This window comes from Corvus cornix, chromosome 15 (assembly GCF_000738735.6).
Source record: "Corvus cornix cornix isolate S_Up_H32 chromosome 15, ASM73873v5, whole genome shotgun sequence".
NCBI classification, from domain to species: Eukaryota; Metazoa; Chordata; class Aves; order Passeriformes; family Corvidae; genus Corvus; species Corvus cornix.
This window is the reverse complement of record NC_046345.1, coordinates 10,270,816-10,293,807: the sequence shown is the minus strand read 5'-3', so window position 1 is coordinate 10,293,807 and position 22,992 is coordinate 10,270,816. Positions and strand designations below refer to the sequence as shown.

Below are 22,992 nucleotides of genomic sequence, written 5' to 3'. Positions count from 1 at the left end.
AACCTCAGCATGAAGAACACGTTGAGCTCCTGCACTCCTCAGGAGTGCAAGTGGTTTTGACTCCTGGAGTGAAATAGGCAAGTAGCCTACTTAAGTGAAATAATGTTTTATTATTTTTAAATTTGTTTAAGAATTTCTGGAATGGGGAATGAAGTCTAAATATGAACAAATGCTTTTTCTGTCCTCTGCATTGCTTAACACTGAAGATAACCAGTCACAACTTGATTAAATAAGTACAGAATGGAGGTGAACAGTAACAAGTGACATTCAGTCTGTCTCTGTGCCATCATCCTCATCTCCACTTTGAGACTGCTCTTCTGTAAGGAAACAGCTCAACAAGGACTTCTGTATACATTGTCTTTCCTCTGCAATAAAGAAAGCAGAGGGTTATTACTTCATCTCTTCACATGCACTGGAATATTCTCCACTTCTAAAGAAAGAAACATTTCTCAGGCCAAGAATTCAGAAGTAGCCCAGCATATATCCTACAAAATCCCCAGGAATTGAGGCTACATTTTAGGAAAGTGGCTGGAGAACCTCACCTTCAGTTGTACAGTTTTGCAACAACCTCAGCAGCTGTGTTCTGTTATACTGAATCAGAAATTTCTGACATGTTCTTATGGTACCTGTGGAAATCACAAGAACAGTACATAACAATCTACACAACCAAATGTTTCAGAGCTGCTCGAATATCTCCCAAAGAGCATCAAGTGACAAATGCCCCAGGAAACAAGTTTGTTAATGCAAATGCTAAGAAGGGGCTGTAGACTTCATTTCTGCACTGCTGAGGTTAAGTGGTGGAGTAATAATTTCTAACATGCAGTGCCTGCTAGTTGCCCTGGGGGTTAATTTTCACAATATAGAAGATACTATACTTTGAAAATGTATTTTAAGAAGAGAATGGAACATTGTATTTGGTGCTCTGGTTTTGTAATGAATGTAATGAAACTCCAAGCAAAATTAACGAGGATTTCAAAAAAGAACTGCTGGTGCCTGTTTCTTACTTGGATCTGCTTAAAGCAGTTGACGTTATTAACACACGAGGAATGTCTGTGGCACCCAGAGCAGCACCACGGGGTCGTGGCAAGTGTAATTAAAGCTCCGTTCTCCCCCCAGGCCCGGGGGGCTCCTGACCTCCGACGTGCAGGGTGTTGAGGAAGCAGGGGTAGCGCTGGGCGCGGCTCTCCAGGTATCGAACGAAGGGCAGCGCGGAGCACAGCAGCCCGTACGAGTCCTTGCGGCACCGCAGCAGCACCGTCCCCGTGTAGGCGTTCAGGTACTTCACTGCGGGGGACACGTGCACCGGTAAGCGGACCCGGAGGGACCCCGCACCCCCGGGGGCCGCCCGTCCCCCCCGCACCGGTGAAGGAGATGGAGCAGCACGCCAAGCCGTAGTCCCCGTGCAGCCGCGCGATGGCGTCTCTGACGGCGAGGCCCAGCGTGCGGTCCTCGATGCACTGCCGGCACCGCGGGTCCTCCGAGACCACCTCGCACAGCACGTACCTGCGGGACAGCGCGGCGTGAACAGCGCAGCGCGAACAACGCAGCGCGGAAACGGCCCCAAACCCCGCGGCAGCGCCGCCCGACCCCCTCACCTGTTCTTGAACCGAACCATGGCGGCGGCGGCGCGCGACCGGGACAGACAGCGCGCCGGGCCAATGGGCGAGGTGTCTCCGCGCGTTGTAGCCAATCGCCGGCGTGTGGGGGCGGGGACAAGGGAAGGACAGCTCGGCCACCGGGGTGGCTCCGCCGCTCACCATGGATCGCGCATGCGCGGTACAGCCACGAGCTGCTGGCGGGTTACGGAGTCACGGAATCAGAATCGCTTAGGTTGGAAAAGACCTGAGGTCATCGTGTCCATCCTGTGACCAGTCACCACCATGTTAGCCAGATCACGTCCAGTCTTTCCTTAAACACCTCCAGGGACGGTGACTCCACCACCCTGGGTAGCCCATTCTAATGTCTGATCACCCTTTCTGTGAAGCAATTCCTCCTCATGGCTAACCTAAACTTCCCTTGGCGCAGCTTAACGCTGTGTCCTCTTGTCCTGTCGCTTGTTGCCTGGGAACAAAGCTCGACCCCCACCTGACTCCAGTTCCCTTCCAGGTACCTGTAGATGGCGAGAAGGTCCCTCCTGAGCCTCCTCCAGGCTAAACACCCCAAGCTCCCTCAACTGTTCCTTATAGGACATACGCTCCAGACCCTTTCCCAGCTCCGCTGCCCTCCTCTGGATCCGCTCCATTGTTAGTGGAGTATATCCTGGCACATTCTGGCCGGGTGATATTACACCTCAACGGCCTTCCTGAACTGGGGGGCCCAGACCTGGACACAGCACTCGAGGCGCGCCCCCACTAGTGCCAAGTACAGGCGGACGATGACTCCCTGGTCCCGCTGCCCGCACTATTCCCGGCGCACGCCGGCTTCCCCCCGCCCACCCGCTTCTATCCGTGTCCTTCTCGGGGCGGCCACGTGCCGCCCCACCGCCTGCTCCCGCCCTCCGCCAGGGGGCGCGCGCGGCGCGCGGGTCGGCGTGAGGGGGCGGCTGAGGGGGCGGCGGGAGCGCGGGGTCTGCAGAAGGTCAGATGCTTCGCCTTTAGTCCCTTTTGCTGCTTTGCACCGACCCGCCCCCGGCCAAGCCCGCCTTATCTTGTGCCTAAAAAGTCTAAAGGAGGGAGACGGGACGTCTCCGTGTGATGGGAGCCGCGGGAGGTCCGGTGGAGGCTGGCGATTACCTGCCTCTCGAAAGCTTCAGCAGAGCGTCCAGAGCCCCCGATGCTCCTGGAAGGGCTCTGTCTTTGCTGCCTCAGAAAACTGCTCCAGTATTTGTAGCTCCTCAGGCTTCAGGTATCGGGGGTTTGGGGATATGTGCTAATTAATGACAACAGCTAAGGAAATTGTGGAACAGAGCCACTCCTTATAATTATTTCTGTAGTGGTGTCCCAAACTCATGTGTGACACGGTCGAGGAAGCAGGGAGTGTTCTTTGAAAAGACCTGGTAGGAGAATAAGCTGAGGAGAGGGGAATGGGGGGAATAAGGGAAAAGGTGTGAGGTAAATATCTTAGTGTGAGATGGGAACGTTTCACCGAGGTTCTCGGAGCCAAGTCACATATGAGTGCTGAGACACTGTAGATTAAGTGGGAACTCATTGCTAATTCAGGGTGGAAACATCTTTAATGACCTTCATTCTAGGCACAGAAAACAATGATAAACCCAGTGGAAATCCTGTCCTGGCTGATAAACTTCTGCCCTCTGAAACAGATGCCTGTTCTGCTGCTCTCTCTTTGGCTATGAACTTCTTTCCTTCACCTGTGATCACATTTTTGAGTTGTGTTTTTTCTGAGAACTGCAGAATATGAGTTGCCTGAGGGAAAAAAAGCACAAAGCCCAGTATGGACTTCTAAGAGACTTTTTCTCTTGGGCCACAATCAAAGGGACTGAGGGCAGTTTTGAAGCTAATGCAGACAGAAGCATTCTCTCGATGAGAGGACTGCATTACATTGATCTTTGCCATATTGCTCTGTGTTTTAGTATCCAAATGGGGATCTAACTGTCATCTGTTCCACTAGTCAATACAATCAGCTCCTAGGTGATAAGATAATCTCACATTTTTTAACAATATTAAAGTCCATGAAGATTCAATTGATTTTCTTTGTGGAATGAGATTCCAGCTTAGCCTTACGGTGTGCCTGCCAGGTATGTTTCCCTGCTTCTCCTGTGTTTGTGGTGGCATCCCCCAACCTGCCTTCTGACAGGGCTCAGGTTGCCCTGTGCTGCTCAGGTTGCTTTTATCCATGCCCTCCTTTATTTCTTTCTTGCAGAGGCACACTGAGCTCTGACAAGCAGAGCACGTGAGTGCACTCTGCCCTGTAATCCAATAGGACATGTGCACTGTGCATGCTACAGGCTGGGCCCTGTGTACAGCACAAGCCTCTGTTTTCAGTCCAGAAGGCTGATTAGGAGAGACATGGTGCAGAGAGCAGTGTTGTGAGATAGCCCCGTGCTGCTTCATTTCACATTGGATATTGCCTTAGTTCCCTGTTGTTGGTTTGGAGGATGCACAGAGCAGACCTGAGTCACCACAGCTCCCTGCACAGTCACTGTCTGTCTTAATACAAGGTGTGTGAGTCCAGTCGGACATCCTGGTGTGCTGAACTGACAGCACAGGACTAAAAGGTTACAACATCTTCAGATTTGTTTTCTCACTTCCTCACTCTCACCCTTTGCCAGCTCTGCTATATTGATTCCAGTGTCAGGGATTCAAGAAACTGTTGCAAGTGATGGTGAGTTTCACAGTCAGAACTGTCTCCTAAGAAAAGATCTGAGAAAGAAAAAAATCAGAAAATGCTATTTCAATGGAAGAATGGGTCAAGAGACCTGCCAAGAGAGAGGATGGATGTCTCTCCTGCAGACCTGGGAGAGACAATGTGACCTTGGGATATCTTATCAAATAGAGATTATGGAGGGCAGAGCATGCAAGGACAGGGGGATGACATGCACAGTCTATACACATTAGAGATAATTTGTAAAGCAGTTTGAGAACTTTCAATTGAAGATTCTCTGTCAGTGTAAGTGTTCATCAGTGATTGTCCGATAAAGTTGTGGTGCTAGGGAGGTGCAGGAGGAATACTGAGGTCTTGTTTTCCCAACTGCTGTTTGTTATTTGTGGTAGTGTGCCTGCAGAGGGGCTATTCCCAATCGGTCTGAGTTGGTTTTATTGCCATTTTAGTTCATTATTTCACATTTTACTACAGGTTTGAAGGTCTAGAACCTCACTTTGTATTTACATGCTATCTGTATTCTCCAGGTTCCAGGTTAGATTGCATTTGTTTTGTATGGAATTAATTGTGCTAATAATTTGCAATAGCCATTGTGATGAATGCTTGTTTTCTTGTGTGCAGTCAGCTCCTAGAGTTTGTATGTATTTGCTGTAATTAAAATTACCAGTAAATGTATTCAATAACACACACACACCCCCTGCATATTAGCGAACCCTTGCACTCTTTTTAGGTAGAATGCTTCAATTTTATATATGAGGAAACTGAGGTACAGGGGGAGTGAACAGTTTCTTCATGGTAAATAGCTCTGAGTCTGAGATAAGGAGCAAAGCCATAAAGTGAGTAGAAAGAACTGGCGTATCAGCACATACTGTGTTGGAGGATAGGTCTGGTATGTTGCTCATGCATAAGGTAGCCAAGTAATTATATTCTGGAGTAAAATTAGGATGCATTGCCACTCCATCCTTGTGATACCACTATTATATCTTCCCTATGTAGCCCAAATAATGATTTTTTGTTTCTCCCTGGAAGCACAGAACTTCATTTGCCATCAGGTGTGGTAGCAAAGTTGGGGGAGACAACTACGTTTTGTTCCAGTGTATGCACATTGCATCCCCAGATAACCTCAGAGCTGAAAATACAAAACAATGTGGCTAAAATTAAAACTGCTTCTTAAATCCTGTCTGATGTTGCCTGAAGCTTTTTGTTCAGTTTATCTTCACAAGGTCACTGAGACAGAAGAGTGCATTCTCTGAACATGCTGGCCTGGAGCCTTTCATGCAGATGCTTTCATTTAACGTTTGGGACATTCTCCTTCTCCCTTTGGTCTCTTCCTTTTTACTCCCTCATTTTCTATGTCTCTCTACTCCTCCCTTTTGAGTTCAGGTTCCCTCAGACCAATAACACATAAGACCAACACATAAGACTAAAAGCTATCCCCTTTTTTTAACACCCGAACATGTAATCATTAATCATAAGCTTTCTGGACACCCAAGCTGTCATGGGTCAGAGACTGCTGGTCTGTCAGAGCTGCCACATGAGCTGCCCCTGTGCTGCCTGCAGCACTGGCCTCATCTTTGCTGTCATCCTGCCATGTGGAGTAATTGTCTTGCAAAACCATGCGTTTGCAGCAAATTCTGTTGCTGCTTCTTTGAGTGCTGGTAGTGCGATCGTGGAGTACTTGCTTAAGTTCAAAATAGTAAATTCACATTTCTTTGATTGTTTTTTTTAATAGTCAAGAGCAGGACATATGCTCTGAAAGACATCCCATGTGTTATAAGGTGAGCTTCCATTAAGATACCGGAAATTGGAAGCCATATTGGAAGATTTAAGCAAAATATTAAGATCTGATAAAGGACATTAAGGGTCTGTGAGTTTGGCACGTGCTATCCAGCATGAACACAGAATCAGGAGTCTCCTTGTGCAGCAAAAACCAGTGTGAGAGAAGAGCAGTACAAGATGGTGATGTGCCAAGTGAGAAGCTGGCCCTAGAATTTTGAGTTTCATTTTCTCCAGCTCTGCAATGGGGATAATTGCAAATACCGTATTCATAGATATATGTTAAAAATTAGTAAACTGTCCACTTGAATGTTATTATTTATCAAATATGGTAAAACTGCTGCTCTGTACAAGAGATCTGTAGGCAGCACACTTCATTTGCAGCAAGCTGCTGCAAGAAGAAAACAGCTGCTTCCAAACTAGCTAATTAAATTAAGGCAAGAACAAGGATATTAGTTCAGATAGTTCAGGATTCCTTTCTCTTTCCTTTCTGTATTAGGGAACACAGACTCAACTGTAAGACACATAACTTACTATGTAATCTGCTGTGTAAAACCCCCATATTTAATACCTCCTTAATGGGGATGTTAAAATGGATTAATTATTCTTTGTTCTGGTCTCTGAAGATAAAGGGTAATTACTATTAATTATGTATAATTGAAAAACTACTCCTTCACAAAGAATCCAGTAGCATTAGCAGGATTTTAACTTATTTCTACCTATAGGGAGTCTTACAACATTCCATAATGTTATGGCAAAGACTGACATAAACTTAAGAATGGTCTCAGCAAGTCTTACTTTCCAGCCCACACTTGAGATCAGGATTTTCAGAGATAACAGATCTCACAGCAGCCTGGGAGACAGGACTCGTGTTTTGTTCTGTGCTGAATGGCACTGAAACAGGAGGTGCAGTTTGAAGGGCTGGTTGTCATTGAGGATGCTGTAAGACTTTTCCTCAGTAAATTTCCAGAAACCCGTGGAATAACCACCAAAGGGAAAGTATTATAAAACAACAAACAACTACAACAAAGCAAACCCCAAGATTGCCTATCTGGGGAGGAAGCTTATGAAAAAAAAAGAAAAAAACCACCCATGACTCTTTAGTAACCAGTACATCTTCTGTGGGTAAGCACAGGCAGCAGAGGTGTCTGACAGAGTGGAGACTATGTTGAGATATTTGAATTAAGCTGAAAAAGAAAAGAAAAATTAGAATTTTAACAAGAGCAGAGCACCTTCAATTATATAAAATTAGTGGATAGGTTTGCCCATGGCCTGAAATTCTTAACAACCCCACTGATTTCTGTTGTCAAAATATGTAGGTACATAACTTCCTTTAATTTCAGTAGGAGCTGGGCACTTTCATATGCACAAAAATCTGGCCTTTAAGCTCTCCAGGCCTGAGTTTCACATTGGCAAAATGAGGATAATGACATTTATCTACTTCAAGGAGTGCTACAAATAAATTATTGACTTATTATGCACTTAAGTACTATAATAAATGAGATAATATAAACTCATATGACATAAACATAGCCTACCCTGAGTAACATCCTTCACATATGAATTGGTGTAGGGGCCACTCTGAAACAAGGATGATGTGTCTGGTGTTGCTGTAGTCTTGCAGAACTTTGCTCTCTGCTTCTCCTTTCCCCTGAATTCCCATGAGCAGATTAAGCCAAGGCCCTATTTGTAAGATGTATCTGCTTATGCTGCTGTGTATTGAATAATCCTTTCTCTATGTGGCTTTGAGTTTAACTCCAGCAGCCTAGGAGCAGCGTAGGATCAGAGTCTTCCGCAGAGCACTTGTCTCCCTAATGAGGGAGGCAATGAAAAACATTTTCCAGTGCATCCATCACTCAGTGCTGAGGCGAGAGGACAGGCATCCTGGAGCAACCTTATATAGTACGTGCCTGCTGCCTGGCTCTGGCTGGGCAGCAGCAGCATGTGCAGGGGAGAAGGGGGGCTGTGCTGGAGCTGCTCGGTGGGGTACCGCCAGGGCATCCCTTGGCAGTTGCAGGGTCTCGGCTTGTACTGGTGTCAGCTTAGTGCAAGGAGTGTGTCAGTCACTGCCTAGCTGGAGCACACGGGTCTCAGCTCTTTGCCTGACCTGCTCTGACAGAGACCTCCCCACCCGTCTGTTCTTGCCTAGATCGAATTTTAGTTGCAGCATCCCACAGCCCAGCACAGCAGGTGAAAGCCCCTCAAAAGCAGAGTAGGGTGTAGTGTGTGGTGTGATCTGGGTGGGGAGAATCAAGAGTGACTCTGTTTCTGCTGTGCTGACTGGGGGTGCTCATAAAGACTGGTAAATGCAAACAGATTTCCAGAGGCGATGGCTGTTACAGATCAGAGAAGACAAAAAGCACTGGGAGTGTCTGGCCTATTTTGGGAAGCTTGCTAGGGCTTTTTATTTTTATTTTGTTCAATTTTTTTTCTAAAGATGTGCTTGCACCTGAGTCAAAGAGTGTCAATATTTGCCACTTTTTTACCTATGTTCATGGTGAAGACCAAAGCAAACCAAAAAAATATCTTGCTGGATTTTCAAAGCTGTTGCCACCAGTTGCCCTGAGGGCATGAAGGTTTGAGCTACACTTGAGATGTCTTCTGCCTGCTGGTTGATTCCAAGCTAAAGCTCCTGGTGATGCACGTAACAACCTTTTTGCAGTGCTTGATAGCATCTGCCAGAGTGAGATGATTAGGGGGCAATTGACCCAGGGCACAACCCTCAGGCCCCCTCAGTAAAATTCCATGGTACTCATGCCGGAACTCAAGGAGTTGTTGCTATGTTACCTTCTGTGTTCCTGTTTCATACCTGTGATGCTTAAAAGATCATGTTTATCCCACTGTAACATTAGTGACTTAATTAGAGCTGAGTTTGGTCCTACTGTCTCTGAACATGAGCAGCTTCCATCAAGTCATCTAAAGGATCAGATCTGGTTTCTTCTCTCTCTCAGTATTGGTGGCATCTGGTTTCATTTTCCATCTTTCCTAAGGGAGCTCACTTTTCCCCACATTTCAGCATATGCTTGTTGTATGTCAGCATCCTGGGCTGCCTGCATGTCCGTGTCAAGCCAAGTACCACTCTTCCATCCAGCAAGCCACAAGATGGTGTAGAGACAGAATGTGAGACACATCAGGAATTGTTGCGGACTGTGTGTACCTTAAAACCAGAACCTGCTTACATGTCAGGAAACTAAACTGGAGCCAGTTAAGTGTGGGGTTTTTTTCCTCTGTGTAGGATGTGTAGAGGTAGCAAGATTTTCATCCTGTAGAAGCCAGTGTTTTTGGCAGTGTGGCTTCTCTTTGTCAATACCAAAACAGGCACTGAAGGGACACCACTTCCAGGCTAAGTGCCAGGGAGGGACCCTGCTGATGTAATAGCACCACACGTGCAACATTGCAATTTAATGTCCAGCGTTGTCTGCAGGATATCCCTGTTTATTTCTGAAGATGCTGGCATGGGAGTATTTCTAGATGTGATGGTTTGTCTCCAGAAGATGTATTGGTTCTTTTAACTTGTTCTATCTCTTCTGCTTCCCTGGCCCCACCCCAACCACTTGGCCAAACTAAAAATTTTCTTAGCTTTGTTCGTGGCTCACAGAGGGACAGCTATTCAATCAATAAATATGAAGTTCTTGTTTTGTAAGATGTAGGATTTTTAAAAGGCATAAAAAGATTATTTTGAGTATTTATTAGATTCCTCTAAAATATACATTCAACTTCAGCTCTCAACACTTTTATGTATATTGCTACATTGATAAACCTCTTGCTTGAAAAAGAATATATACTCTCCGTTGTTTCTCTATTTTTATAGTGTTACCCAGAATTGTAAGATCAGCACCTGTGAGTCATCACAGACAGTAACAAAATCATTTTAGAATGATTTTATTTAATTAATTTATTTAAATTATACATACTAAGCTCTTTTATTTTGGGACTTGCAGGGTGCAGGTCTTTGTAAGTGTGGGGGCAAGCAGCTTCATTAGTCTTTTAATAGTCTCTTAGTATCAGAGACAGATGGTGTCATCTTATATTGAAGCTCATTTTTTAATAAAATTGTGGCATTTTATAACATGGATACAGAGCTCCTGCTCCCGTTCATGTTCCCTCCTACTCCACCCCATATTCTTCAACAGAAAGATACCACAGTGACAAAGACAAGAAATTGAAGGACACATACTAAATCTCGAGTTCACTTCTTTAGTGCCTTTCACACATTATAGAGGAGGTGATGTTTTGAGGACAGGGTATAAAGTTACTTTAGATTAAGTAATGGACTTAAGAACTTCATATGCAAGCAGACCGTCTTTCTGGCTGTCAGTGCCAAGTAACCGTGTCACTGATAATGCAGTCTGCTGTTCTCTGTATCATTATTCATAAGCTCCCATGCCGAACAGCAATCAAATTCCTCAGGCTGTGCCGACTTGGGGATTATCACACTCACAGGGCAGTTAAAGTCACTTTGCCTCGAGTCTTCTGCCTTTGAAAAGTGCCCAAGGCTAATCACTGTGAAATGTGACGCCTGTCATGTCTTCTTGTTCAAGTATGTGCAGCAGGCCTGTCATTCACTAAAAGCCTTAACATCTGTTATTACATGGTAATCCTCATGCATCAGGCTTCCAAATAAGAAACTGGTGGAGTCCAACAAGGTATGGCTCAGCCTTGCTTTGCATAATTCCCAGAATGCAAGGCAACTTGCTCTTCTTTCTGAAATCATTAATAAGCAATAAGAATATTATATAAGCTGGCATCTTTTTTTAAACCGTGGTAATTTCAAATGCTATTATAATTAGGATGAAGATGAGAGTTTGAGCTGGGGGAGGGAACAGAGAAAGGATTAAGCTGATCTCCACCATGACGTTAGAAGGTGGCTTTGTCTGCTATATCCTAGTTTGGACAATAATGGATACACTTTAGAAACATGAAGATGCAAATAGACAATTTATTTAAAATTATTAATCCTTTTCATCCTGAAATGTTATCTCGTACCGTAAATAGGATCACAGCTCTCCAGTCCACTTATATTCTGACTAATTGACCCTGTAGAAAAGCCTGAAGAGCAATATATGTTTGTGTTGTACCCTGGTGACTATAAGATCCATAGTGGGTCTCATAAAATGTGCGAAAATATTCTGTGGCCAAGAATATCTTTGCTTAAGCCAGAGTGATTGCTTGGTGATTGAGACTGCAGTGCTATCACATCACAAGACGTGGCATCTTGGGTGGCAGGTCCCAAGCCTGACAGATCAGATGTGATATTTTAATGAAAAAAATGTTTAGTGTCTTAATTGAAGAGGTGGGACTTGCTGGAGAAGGAAAACCAGGTGAAAATATGGTTCATAGATGTAACTAATAGGGTGGCTTTCTTTGGAATAGGGAAGATTTAAATAGGCACCTGTCAAAATCATTTCCCTCTAATGCTGCAGCAGCGCTTGGATCTGAGCATGTTCCTGATGTTCCCCCTCACTCACATGCACAAACACGGGGAGGCAGGCGGGAGGAGGCAGCTGCACTGACACACTATGGGGTTTGCAAGAACATGATGGCAATTTAGAAGAGCGATTAAAAGATTGCAAACATTTATTAATAGCTTTGCTGCTGCAGCAGCTCTGCCAGAGAAGCCTTGCTTCCTCTGGGATGCTCTTACCTCCTGCCTGTTCCCTTCTAGAGCTTTAGAAATTGAAAAGTCAGGTTTGGACTGGGTTTCAGTTTAAAGCCATCATACCACAGACCAGATTAACCCACTACCCCGTGAGGGGACAAAGGGGACTCGAGTGTGGGAAAGAAACAAGAGAAGGTATGCAGAGCAAAAAAGAAAGATTTTTTTTTTTCTTTTCAACTATTTCTTGGTCTTTCTTTTCTTCCCTGTGCTGCTTTCTCTTCTCACATTGTTCCTCTTTACCCATTCCTTCTCTTGTCCGTTGGGACAAAGTTACTTTTTGTTCAGTGCATTGGCACTAGATTCAGACAGGGGCCTACAGTGCCCTTTTGATAGCGTATAACAAAATCAATGAAAGATGGGCATAAAAGGAGTATTGGAGAGCATCTGCTGAAAATTCTGCAGAGCAATCTAATTTTCTAACCCCAGCATAATCAGTTCTTCTGCGAATCTCATGACTCTGTTGATCTCTCTTCAGAGTTTTAACACTGGGGAAAGGGAGGAGGTGAACATTCAATTAAAAAAAAAATAAAAGAAAGGAAAGGGTAATTGGCAGAAGAGCAAGAAATCACCTTAATCTTCATGGCTGATCCTGCTGAACAGCAGTAAGCACTGTAAATTAAATGGGAAATTCTGATGTTTGCACAGTGTCTGAGGCATTTTTATCCCACGGAGCAGATGATGGTGACTGACTGATACATGTTTGCAATAGGAGGATATTTATCCTACACATATGGTGACCTCCTCCATATTCCTATCCACAGTGGAATAATCAGTTTCTTTCACTTTTTATTTTTCTTAAACTGCATCCTAAGAGAAACTGAAATGTCTGGACAGGCTAAAAGGAATATATTTTTCTTTTAAACAACAATAACAGCAAATATAAATGCTGCGTCCTGGTCATTATCTGAAGTCCTGCTGTTGGATGACAGTTGGATGACAGTGCACTTCAACTGTGGCATTTCCTGTACAGCATGGCCAAGCAACTGGATGGGCACTGGGCATCATCACCTTTCTACCTGTTCTTAACTTTTTAGTTCCATCAGGAGCATTTTTCTTCTGTTCATACACACAATTTAATCATTCCACCTTGCGATTTAAGAAAAATCTTGCTGCATAATTACTACATCTCTGCTCAATGCAGTAGAATAGGCAGAGGGGAAAGCAAAGTAGATTCAGTGGATCAGAAAGGAGAAAAAATACGATGGTGAAAGAATGCAGGAATGAAGTTAGAGTTGAACTGTGGGTCCTGCATTATTACCTGAACCTGCTTTGGGTTGAGTCAGGATTTTTTAACTGCTTCCCCTATTTCTTGAAGTTTTCAGTTTAAATATTTCCTTGGTCAGTTTTCAAGTGGAGTGTTCAATTTGGAACTTGAGCATGAATTTTTGTCTATTGCAAGGGCATGTTGCTTATGAAAAACTGGTTGTCTCTGTTCACCTTGTATATCATGTTCTTTGTGGGAAACTACACAAGGTGAGGCATAACAGAAAACATCATCCCTTGGGATGTTTAAGGAAGGTCTGTATAAATTTCTGGAGAGTTTGGCAGACAGCCTCTGGGACTTAAAAAGGCTTTCTTTTCTAGGAAATATGTTAAGTACTTTGAATAATCCTAGTCTAAAAGACAGAGGACCCACCAATGTATTTGGGCTAATTGCTTGTTCACTTTTTGTCTTTAGGAGCTGGAATTCCCCTTGTTCAGAGTAGCCAAAGAATGACATTGATGAGGATGAAACAGACCTGGATGTTAGAGAGGTACCTGGTCTCAGGTAAGAAAGAATATAGATAGGATCCTTCAAGTACCAGTTCAACCAAAGGAACTATGTTTCTTGTTTGATGTTTGTAAGTGGCAGTCCCTTCCACGAAGTAGCAGCTATATCACTCAGCTGCTCTATCAAAGTTCTCATCCTTTTCTAGCAGTAGCTATTTCATTCCCGTTGGTTTCAGTACCTTTAATTTCCAAGTTTGCTGTGTGTGACAAGAGGACAGCTTACAGTCCTGGGGCAATTAGGACACATGTTGGTGGAATTGTTTTGTTGGGATTTTTTTCATGTCCTACTGGGTATTTTGGGATGTGTTGGGCTTTACAAATATTTAAAGCAACAGATTGTGTTTTGTTAGCATTTCCCCTCTTCCATCAACATATTGGCCCATACTAAGGCTCTTGCCTCCCATATTCCTAGTTTTCTTTTTATTAACTATTTTCTTGCTCATTAATAAAGCTATATATTGTGCTTCCTAAGTATCAGAACTACCATTCTCTTAGCCATAAAACTGTCACCCTAGCCTTTGCCATTGGCATTCCCAGGTATTGTGAGGACAGATGCTCCCTCTGGGTACACTGGCCATATCTCTGGAAGTAATTGGAACTGTACTTTGCAAATGAGCAAAGAATTTGCTGTCTTATGTATTGAGATATGTCCTGTATCTTGTGCCAGCTGTTATCTCTGCATCCAAGTGGCAAGTAACAGGACTACAGCTATGGATAAAATAAGTTGCACTGAGTTTCAAATACAGCAAAGGACCAAAGCATTAAGTTTCTGAAAAGTAGGGAGGTGAGGCTCTTGTGTTATTGCTCACTGATACAGGAACATTGCAAGAGAAAACAGGTATTGTTCTCTGTATCCTTGCTAGGAGACAGGGAAAAGGTAATAACGAGGGAAGGGAAGACAGGTTAGAGGTAGTAGCAGAAAGGAGAATTGTCCTTTTATGAGAGCCAGGTACCAGTAAATAACTCTTAAGTGCTAAGAAGGTGGTAGAAGGCAGGACTGGGGTCTTTTCAAGGTTTAGATTCTTCTGTGGAGAATTTCTGTTTAGGAAAAAAAATCACCAAAGATAAAATATTCCCAGACATGAATATGAAAATGATGAAGCTGCACATGATGAACCTATAAAATTCCGGAGTAGGTCTGTTTTAAAACTCTATCAGAACAAAGTCATTAATTTTTAACAGAATGTACCTTGTTGGTTTGATGATGAATTATAAACTGGAGGGGAAATGAAGACGCAGTTCATGTAAAGCTACATCATCCTCTGCCTCTGTTGAGACAACACTGTATCATCTCAGCTGGTGGCAAAAAGTCTGCCAAGCTCTGTCCTTGTTGGCATCACAGCATGACCTGAAAGCAGACATACCTTCTGCCACCACACAGTGCAGTGCTGGGGACCACTGGCTGTGGCCACAGGGCTGGGGAACAGTGCTGTTGTTAGCACCACTGGCAAATGGAACGCTGGCAAATGGAGAGAACTGAAATACAGTGCTCTTTTTATTCTGTTTGTGTGGATTTTCATCACTCTTACTTGTTTTCAGTTCAAATAACAGCTATTTGTGAATTTTATTTTTCAAGATTCTACTTGCAAAGGTTTGACTTTAACTTAACTGTTCAATTATGTTGATTGTGTGTGCTGTTGTCCAGAGCTTGCTTTCTCACACAATGCTTGAGTGAGCCATAGGACACAGCCATTAAACTTAGTTTATGGAAAATATACCAGAATTATTTTGATCACATTGTCTTAAACTCTCCATGTGAAAGAAATGTAGCAGATTTCCTCATGTTCTGTCTCCAAATCTTGCTTTCTGTTTTTTTTGTTGTTGTTGTTTTTGGGGTTTTTTTAAGAATGGCTTCTGGACTCTGCTTGTGTTCTTCTTTAGCATTGACTTTGTATTTTCCTCCCTTTCTGATATTCTTTTCCTTCCTTTTAACCCAGTATTGTTTTAAATTATTTCCTCCACTGCAAGTACTCATGCTCAACCCCTTCAGTCTCTGCTAACCGCAGCAAATTAGTGTGATTTTCTTGGCAAGGACTTGTGCTTTACTTACTTACATAGGTGTTTATCCTAAAATTTATGAAACATCTATCTTTATTGTCTTAGGTTTGAGAAAGGACATGTTTCAGGAGAGCTCCATCTGCCTCTGAATAAAGTCAACATGAACAAACAAATAATTGTTAGAATTTCTTTACTCTGGGCACCTGGTGTCCTATGCAAGGTCAGGAAATCACACCAAGGAGCACTCTGTTTTCCTGCAGCAGAACTAAAAGAAATACAGCTGTCTATCAGCTGGGTTAATTTCTCTCACAATGGAGTAAGCAAATCTGACATTTCTTGTTAAAGTTCTCATGTTATTTTATCATAGGAAATACAGAGATGCACCTAGTAGCACACCTCACCTAGAGGTGAGGGTCTGTCAGCTCGCTTGTTGCTGAGCCCAGTTGCTGAACAATGTCACCAAATCTTGGTAAGAAAAAAGTTCTTTGTAAGCAGAATGAGAGGAGAGGTTCACTCTCAGAGATTTGCTCAATCATTTCCATAGCAAACCAATTAATGGGTTAGAAACTCCAGTTGAAAACCAGAGTTGTGTGGATACTGGTGTGGACAAAGGGAGTTGTTGCCAGTGTACATTTCTAAGCCCTCTTGACATTATTCACAAAGCAATGTGGCTTTTGGGTGCTTACGAGTAATGAGTACATCTGGATTGTTTAGTGTCCCTGTCCCCCAAGGCCACTGCCCTTTGAGAGAGAACAGTGTGTACCACTGTGTTTGGCAGCCACGCTCCCAACCTGACACAGTCATTTTGGGGGGGCCACGGAGCTGGCAGAGATGACTCATTCCGCCTCAGTGGCTCACTGAGGAGCTGCAGGGAGAAGCTATTTATAACCAGACCTTTCAGGTTCAGTGCAGCATCATCTTCCGCAGGAAGGGGACAGGAATGGGGATGGCACATAAGACTTTTCAGATACAGATCAACCCCCACCCCAATATTGTCCCTAGACCCACACAGCCACCATCTTTTCAGCCAGCATCTTTTCCAGGTCTTTTGCTCAGCTGTCTGGGTACTGTGGTCCTGGTGCAAGATTCTGGTGATAACTCACCAGCTTCTCAAAGAGCAGGGACACAACTGTGAATATCATCAGTGTGAACAAAACAGAAACTCTTTCTACTGAAACTTCGAAGCTGACACTTGCTGATTCTCTCTGACTCATGACCATAGCATTATCACCTCTATCTTTTATTTGTCCGTGTTTATCCCTGGCTCACCATTGAGATGAGCTCTTGTCATGGGTGTTTTCAAACAGGCTTTATGCTGCCAGCAAATCCCATTTAAACTTCTTGAGGTTTCTCTTCTATACAAGCTAACGCTATAAAACTGTAGTTTCCTTATTTTGCTGTGGACTCATTTCATCTTTAGGTGCTTCCGTGACTCCACATGTGAAACAGAGATAATGATACCCCCTGGGTTAAGCACAGTGTGATCTATAGTGATGAAACACCACCTGAGTGGTAGTGTTATTATCAGAGTCACAGTACAATAGGAAAGTATTTTACACAACAGTAGAGGACAGCATGTGTTAAAGAAAATATTTACTACAAACTCATACATCTTTGTATCTAGGTAACTGTGGACTTTATCTTGAAGCATATTAGCACACATAAAAATTTTATGTCAAATTAAACTTCTTCAAGTTGTCTGTTTTATAACTGGCTTTTGAATTCAAAGCTGCAAAGCACCAGGGATCTTGTTACATGAATGCTTACCTTGTTCTACCACTGTCCTATTAAACCAATTTGCATGCGTGTCTAGAACTGGGCTGCAGTTAGATGGTTCCTTATCTCCTGTCAGTCTGTTGCTTCTTCCCATAGTTTAAATGCTGCATATCTGGCCCTTCATCTTCTCTTTTTTCCCTCTTTACTTCCTTCTTCCTCTCCATTCTTTATTCAGTAGACAATTGGCTCAGCAGTGTGCAGGTGTTGCACAGTTTGATCAGTGTAAACACTCTGTGTTAAGGCCATTTGGTAGATCCAAATAGGTTTCCTTGGTGGTCTCTCTTTTGGCTGCCCTACATCCCTATGCTATGGACCCAATGCTATACTAGCCTTTCTACAGTGGGTTATGTTGATTATCTTCATACAGAAGCTTTGCTATAAATAATTCTTGCCTTCAGCTTTGGCAACCAGCTAAAGGGGAAGTCTACCTTGCATAAACCAAACAGTGCTGCAATGATAATTTATTTCTTGAAGTCCAGCTATAAGACTGCAGAGATATGTGACATGTACCTCATGACCTGGACTGGAGGTTGCCTCTGCACAGTAGTCCAAACTCTTCCTAGCTGCCACATTATTTTCTGTAATGTCTCATTTTGGGAGAAGTAGACATTTGGCTTTTACGGTTGCAAATAAACCTCTGAAACATCAACAAAATGTAACTGGTGCAGAGATATTTGTACTGGTCTTGAGAAAAAGAGACCATATTTCAGGAACATGAGGTGCAGTGTTTTGGGGGGGTTTTTTTGAGGGGTAAACTAAGGTGCTTATAACTCATAAGTGATTATAACTAGATGGTCAACTTTGCTCCTCTTCTTCAACAAATTTTACACAGTACATAAAATGGTTCTTAGAGCTGTTGGTCTATCCTTTCAGCAGCTGCCCTGTCTTCCCTTTGGCACTTTAGGTAGCCATGAGTACATGAGTATGAAAGTGCAGCTGGCTCCCCTGGGGTATGTCATCACTTCACTTGGCCTGAGGCTTGCAACATTCTTGAGCAGGCCCCTGGAAGGGGATCCCAAGGACGGTCAATATAGCCAGAGAGTGCACAAGGAGGTGTGTACAGGTTTGACTTCATGAACCCAGAACCAAGAGGGTTGGGAGGGGAAACGAAGAGTGCACATACATATCAGAGCCTGAAAGGATTTACTTCCCTGCATTTCCAATTGCTTGTTTTCTATCTGGAGAAAATCCCTTTTGACAGTCCAGGCGGTGAGCTTCTAATTCCTGTCTCCAGCTCATTTTTCACTTCAGTCCCTCAGTGAATGGATTTTAATGCTTGATGGATTCAAACAAAATTATTTCTGTTCCTGTGGCTTTGCAAAAGCCTTTGGCGCGTGTGTATGTGCACACTGGTGAGGAGGGATGGGGCTTGTTTTCGTTACACTCCAGTAAGCCTCCTCTCCAAGGGAGACCTATTTCATTTCTTCATTAAGGGCTTTCTTGATGATGATTCCTCCCATGCTGTCCTCCTGGCTCTTGGGTCACAGGTGGACCTGTAAAACATTTGCTGTTCCAAGTGGTACAGGATGCAGTGTTCCAGATCAGTGTTTCTGCAGCAAGTGGGGATTCAGAAATTATGACCATCCTGTGCTTCCAGGAATAGCACTGCTTTGGGGGGAATAACTGTGGAAAAACTTTCATACTCCCCAGTTTTCACTGGGAGTGAGACAACACCACAGGCTGAGGGATGGGGTTTGTGACTGAAGCATTATCTGGGTAATCAGTAGTGTTTAGCATTGTCATCTTGTTTGAACATGTGTACAGTTCACCCTACTGCCATTGTAATGGACAAGTGTTGCTTTTTATTACAATTTCCAGGCTCTCTTGCCAGCAGAAATCACTGCAGGGAGCTGTGCAGGAGCTCTGCTTGCATAACATTCAGTAATCAGTCAGAATTTCAGCTGCTCAACGAACATGTGTTTCTCCTGGGCTTCTTCCACAGAGTTCCTGTGTCTGGGAGGCTAAACTATTTAAATGCTCAGTATCTCACCCTTCTATTCAAACCAGATCATCATCATCAAAATTAACAAAACAATCGCTCTACATTACACAGCTCTAATAAGGACTTATAACTAATAAAAGCTAAATATCCTCATTATTCTCTGAAGAATTTAGAGTGTAGCATAAAGTTGATTATGTCTGTCAATGTATAAAACTACTGTTGTTAGGGTGTGCTAAGCCCACTTGGTGATACCACATCTAGATTAAGTTGTTTCAACTTATTATAACTGCTCCCAAGCTGTCACTTTGTCAGTCAAGGCAAAAATTCCTGTTCCTGGAATTGGAAATGTATTCTGTGCTCTTCTACAGCATATACCTATCTTCTAGGAACACCTCCTGTGTTCACAGCCTCCTGTGAGTATTTGCTTATTGATCGTCATAAATGATGACATGCATTGTGTCATGCTTGTAAAGCTGGTGGATCTGAGGACTACAAGATGTAACTTCTGAGTTTGTTCCTTTTTATTTATCTCTTTATATTATTTCAAACCCCCAGTTCCTCTAACTTCAGTTTTTTTCAGTATAAGTGTTCTAATTCTCATTTTTTATTTTGTTAAATACATTGTCTACAGATGAAAAGTCTGTATAATTATAAATATAATTATAATAAATAATTAGTGTTGTTTTCTAATATGTTGCATCAGAGACTCTTAGCTTGCATTATAAATACTCAAAATTATACATAAAGTATGTGTTGAAGTTTTAGTTGTAAATACTGTAATAGTATTTCAAGAATTATCTATCTGGTTAACATAGTCTTGCCTGTAATTGTATTTTTATTTCTACTATGTCAATAATCCTCAAGATTTCAAGCCAGGTATAGTAAATTGAAGTGGTAATGAACTTCTGAACTTTATTAATAAAATGATGCAAAGTCTGTTAGGTAGAATAGGGCACTGATTTATGGACCAATAGATACTACTGGCCTGAAAGCTTCAGCTAATTATTACAGCAATGGTACAGGCAAGTCTCCTTTTACGTATCTTTAGATTGTAAGAAAGAAATAAATCTAACCAACAGTTTCCTAAGGATCAATTAGAATTTTAATTCATTGTGAGTAATTTGGATTTACTTGCTTCAGATCAAATTATCTGATATTAAATACATATTACCATCTGACTGCAAAGTTTTATCATGAGGATTTGCCAATAAATGATAACTTATTTTAATAGTGATTTTCACCACATCGTTGAAGTGAGGATAATGGAGACTGGAAGTTATCCACAGTGACAGAATATGGCGTCAATACCACTGAGAAAGCAGCATGTTGGGTTTTCTCTGTCGCTTGTCTTTTTTACTTAGTTGGTGACTGAGACCAATAAGCCTTTCTGTCACTGGAAAGTCTTAGAGATACAACTGATGTGTTCAGCTGGAAAATCAGTATTGAGCTTTTCTTTGCCTTCCGTGTTGTATCAACTTTCCTACCTGTGCTGCCATTTGCTCAAGTCTAGGGCTTGCTGTGCCTCTGGCACAGTAAACAATACTCTTGCCACTACCCTTAAATGTTTTTCAGTCTCCTATTTACTCATATATCTAGTCTCTATAATCCTTTAATAGTGACAGGTTTATCAGTATAATCTCTGAATTTTACCTGGATATCCCTTGCTCTATTTGTTATTTTATTTTTTAATTGCACATAAGACTGCATCTAGCATGGTACTTGTGTGCCATTGCCCAATTTAATAAATGTTTCATTTCCTTTAAAGCTGATAGCATATTCATTTCCTGCTGCAACACTGCACTTTCCCCCTATGAACAGATCACTGGAGGTGGCACTGCAGAGGTCTCATCCGTGTTGTGCAAGCTCTGCTGCTGCTGGCAAAATGTGCAGAGCTGATCCATGACATTTCTGGTGCCTTCTTCTGCATGCCAAATCTTTTCTCGGTCCATCCTGGTTATTATCATAGAGCATGTGTGGTTCTCCATGATTTGATCTTTGAGCTAAATGTGCTTACATCTCTCAGATCTCTTGTATGGCGTATTTTGTGTTTTCATGGAGTTTAGATCTGACTTGCACTTCATTCTGCACTGGATGACTGCCAGAGGCTGGTTCTTTGACCTTCTAACAGCTTTGAAAATTTTGAGAGTGAATCAATTCCCTATTAAGAGGACAGACCTTAATTTGTATTTTCTGAAAAAATCTCAGGAGAGACACCCCTTGGTAATCTTTGAAAAGGTAAGAATCAGCCAGGCACATGCATTTCTTCACCTTCACTTTCTTTATTTTTATATTTGCCTAAAGAAAATAAATCTTTACATTTAATTTTTACATGAAGTGCACTCTCATAGTGTATATGGATTTCTAAGGAGTTTTCACTGCCAGAATTGACTAGAACCTCTTAAACATTTCAAATGCATCAAACTGAGTATTAAGAAAAATAAAGCTTCTGATTGTCTTCCTTTTTACTGGCATACATGACTTTTAGATAAACATGGATTTATAGCACATACACATACAATTTATGTTTTCCCAATTGCCTTCTATATTTCCAGACTTTTTCAGCTCTTCTGGACATCTCGGTAGCTTCTTCTTTTCCATTGAAGTTACACTGCTTGGCATCTTTTTATTCCTGATACCATATGGCATTCCTTAATCCCTGTGCACACAAACTGCTCTCAAAGTTATTCCTTATTAGTGACGCATTTCCAGCTGTCTCTACTTAACCCAATGAAGACTTTTGCCACGTACCCGCTCCTGAGCCTGGGTGACTGAATCATTTACAGTTACAGTGGCCAAGGCTATGCCTTGGGAGGGAACATACTACAGGCAGTCCCTGCCGTAGAAGTCATGATGTGGGAATGACACATTGGCAGAGGGGGTCAGTCTCCAGGTTTTTCCAAGAGGAGGATACCTTGTAAGTAAGAAATATATTCAAAATGCAGCCAATACTATTCACCTGATTACAGTGTATTACAACCTAATATTTCGGTAGAAGATCTATCAGAGCAATTGTTCCCATGAGAATCACAGAGACATGGCCTGGGCTCTCAAAATAAATACCCTTTAGGGTACTTCCTTGTGATACTGTTTTTGGAAAATAGAATCAATCTCCAGAAAATAAATCTAATAAACCTCAGTTTATGTAGCATTGAGCCCTGTAAACATCCATGCTCATTCCTCTTGGCCACTGCTCTGGTGCGAGGAGCTGATATCGCCACTGAATGACAAAAGCACTGAGTGGGAATTCCGTTCTCACATGCTCTTCCCAGGACAGCCAGTACAGCCACAGGGGTGTAAATGTGCGGATGCTTTTCCCCTCTTGTGCAGATACCTTCTGTCAGAGGGTACATTTCTGAGCAAGGGTCTCTAGGCTGCACTCCTAAGTTTTGTCCTTTTTCTTCTGCACAAGTAGTTGCTAATAATAATAATAATAATAATAATAATTGTTATGTGATGCTGCAGCCCTATTCCCCTTCTTCTAAGATGTTTCTGCCACAGCCTTTTCTGCCTTTGATCCCAACCAAGAAAATGGCTTTGACATCATATGTATTCCCCTAGCCCACTGCAAAGTTCTAATCCTTCTAATAGCTGGAGGTTTTCAGTTTAAGTCTTTTATTAATATTCAATCTTAATTGTAAAGCACTTCAGTGATATCCAAAAGCCTGTCTTACATAAGAGTCTTATCCACATTTGAGTCCTTCAGAGCTGGAGTGTCAGGAAAAACCTCTGTTTGATCTGCCTAGTCTGTCATTAGTCCTCACGCCTTTAATGCATAAACCCATTGGAAATTAAC

General features: G+C 42.6%; 1 protein-coding gene across 1 annotated transcript; it reads right to left on the bottom strand.

Moving 5' to 3' along the window:
* Window positions 1-90: 90 nt before the first annotated feature.
* Window positions 91-1,689, bottom strand: POP5 (POP5 homolog, ribonuclease P/MRP subunit). The gene is made up of 5 exons (XM_039560936.1): window positions 1,596-1,689; window positions 1,361-1,503; window positions 1,135-1,284; window positions 543-626; window positions 91-365 (listed from the first exon to the last, which is right to left on the bottom strand). The coding sequence occupies exons 1-5, from the start codon at window positions 1,613-1,615 to the stop codon at window positions 268-270; spliced, it is 495 nt and encodes a 164-aa protein (XP_039416870.1). The 5' UTR covers window positions 1,616-1,689; the 3' UTR covers window positions 91-267.
* Between the last annotated feature and the right edge of the window lie 21,303 nt (window positions 1,690-22,992).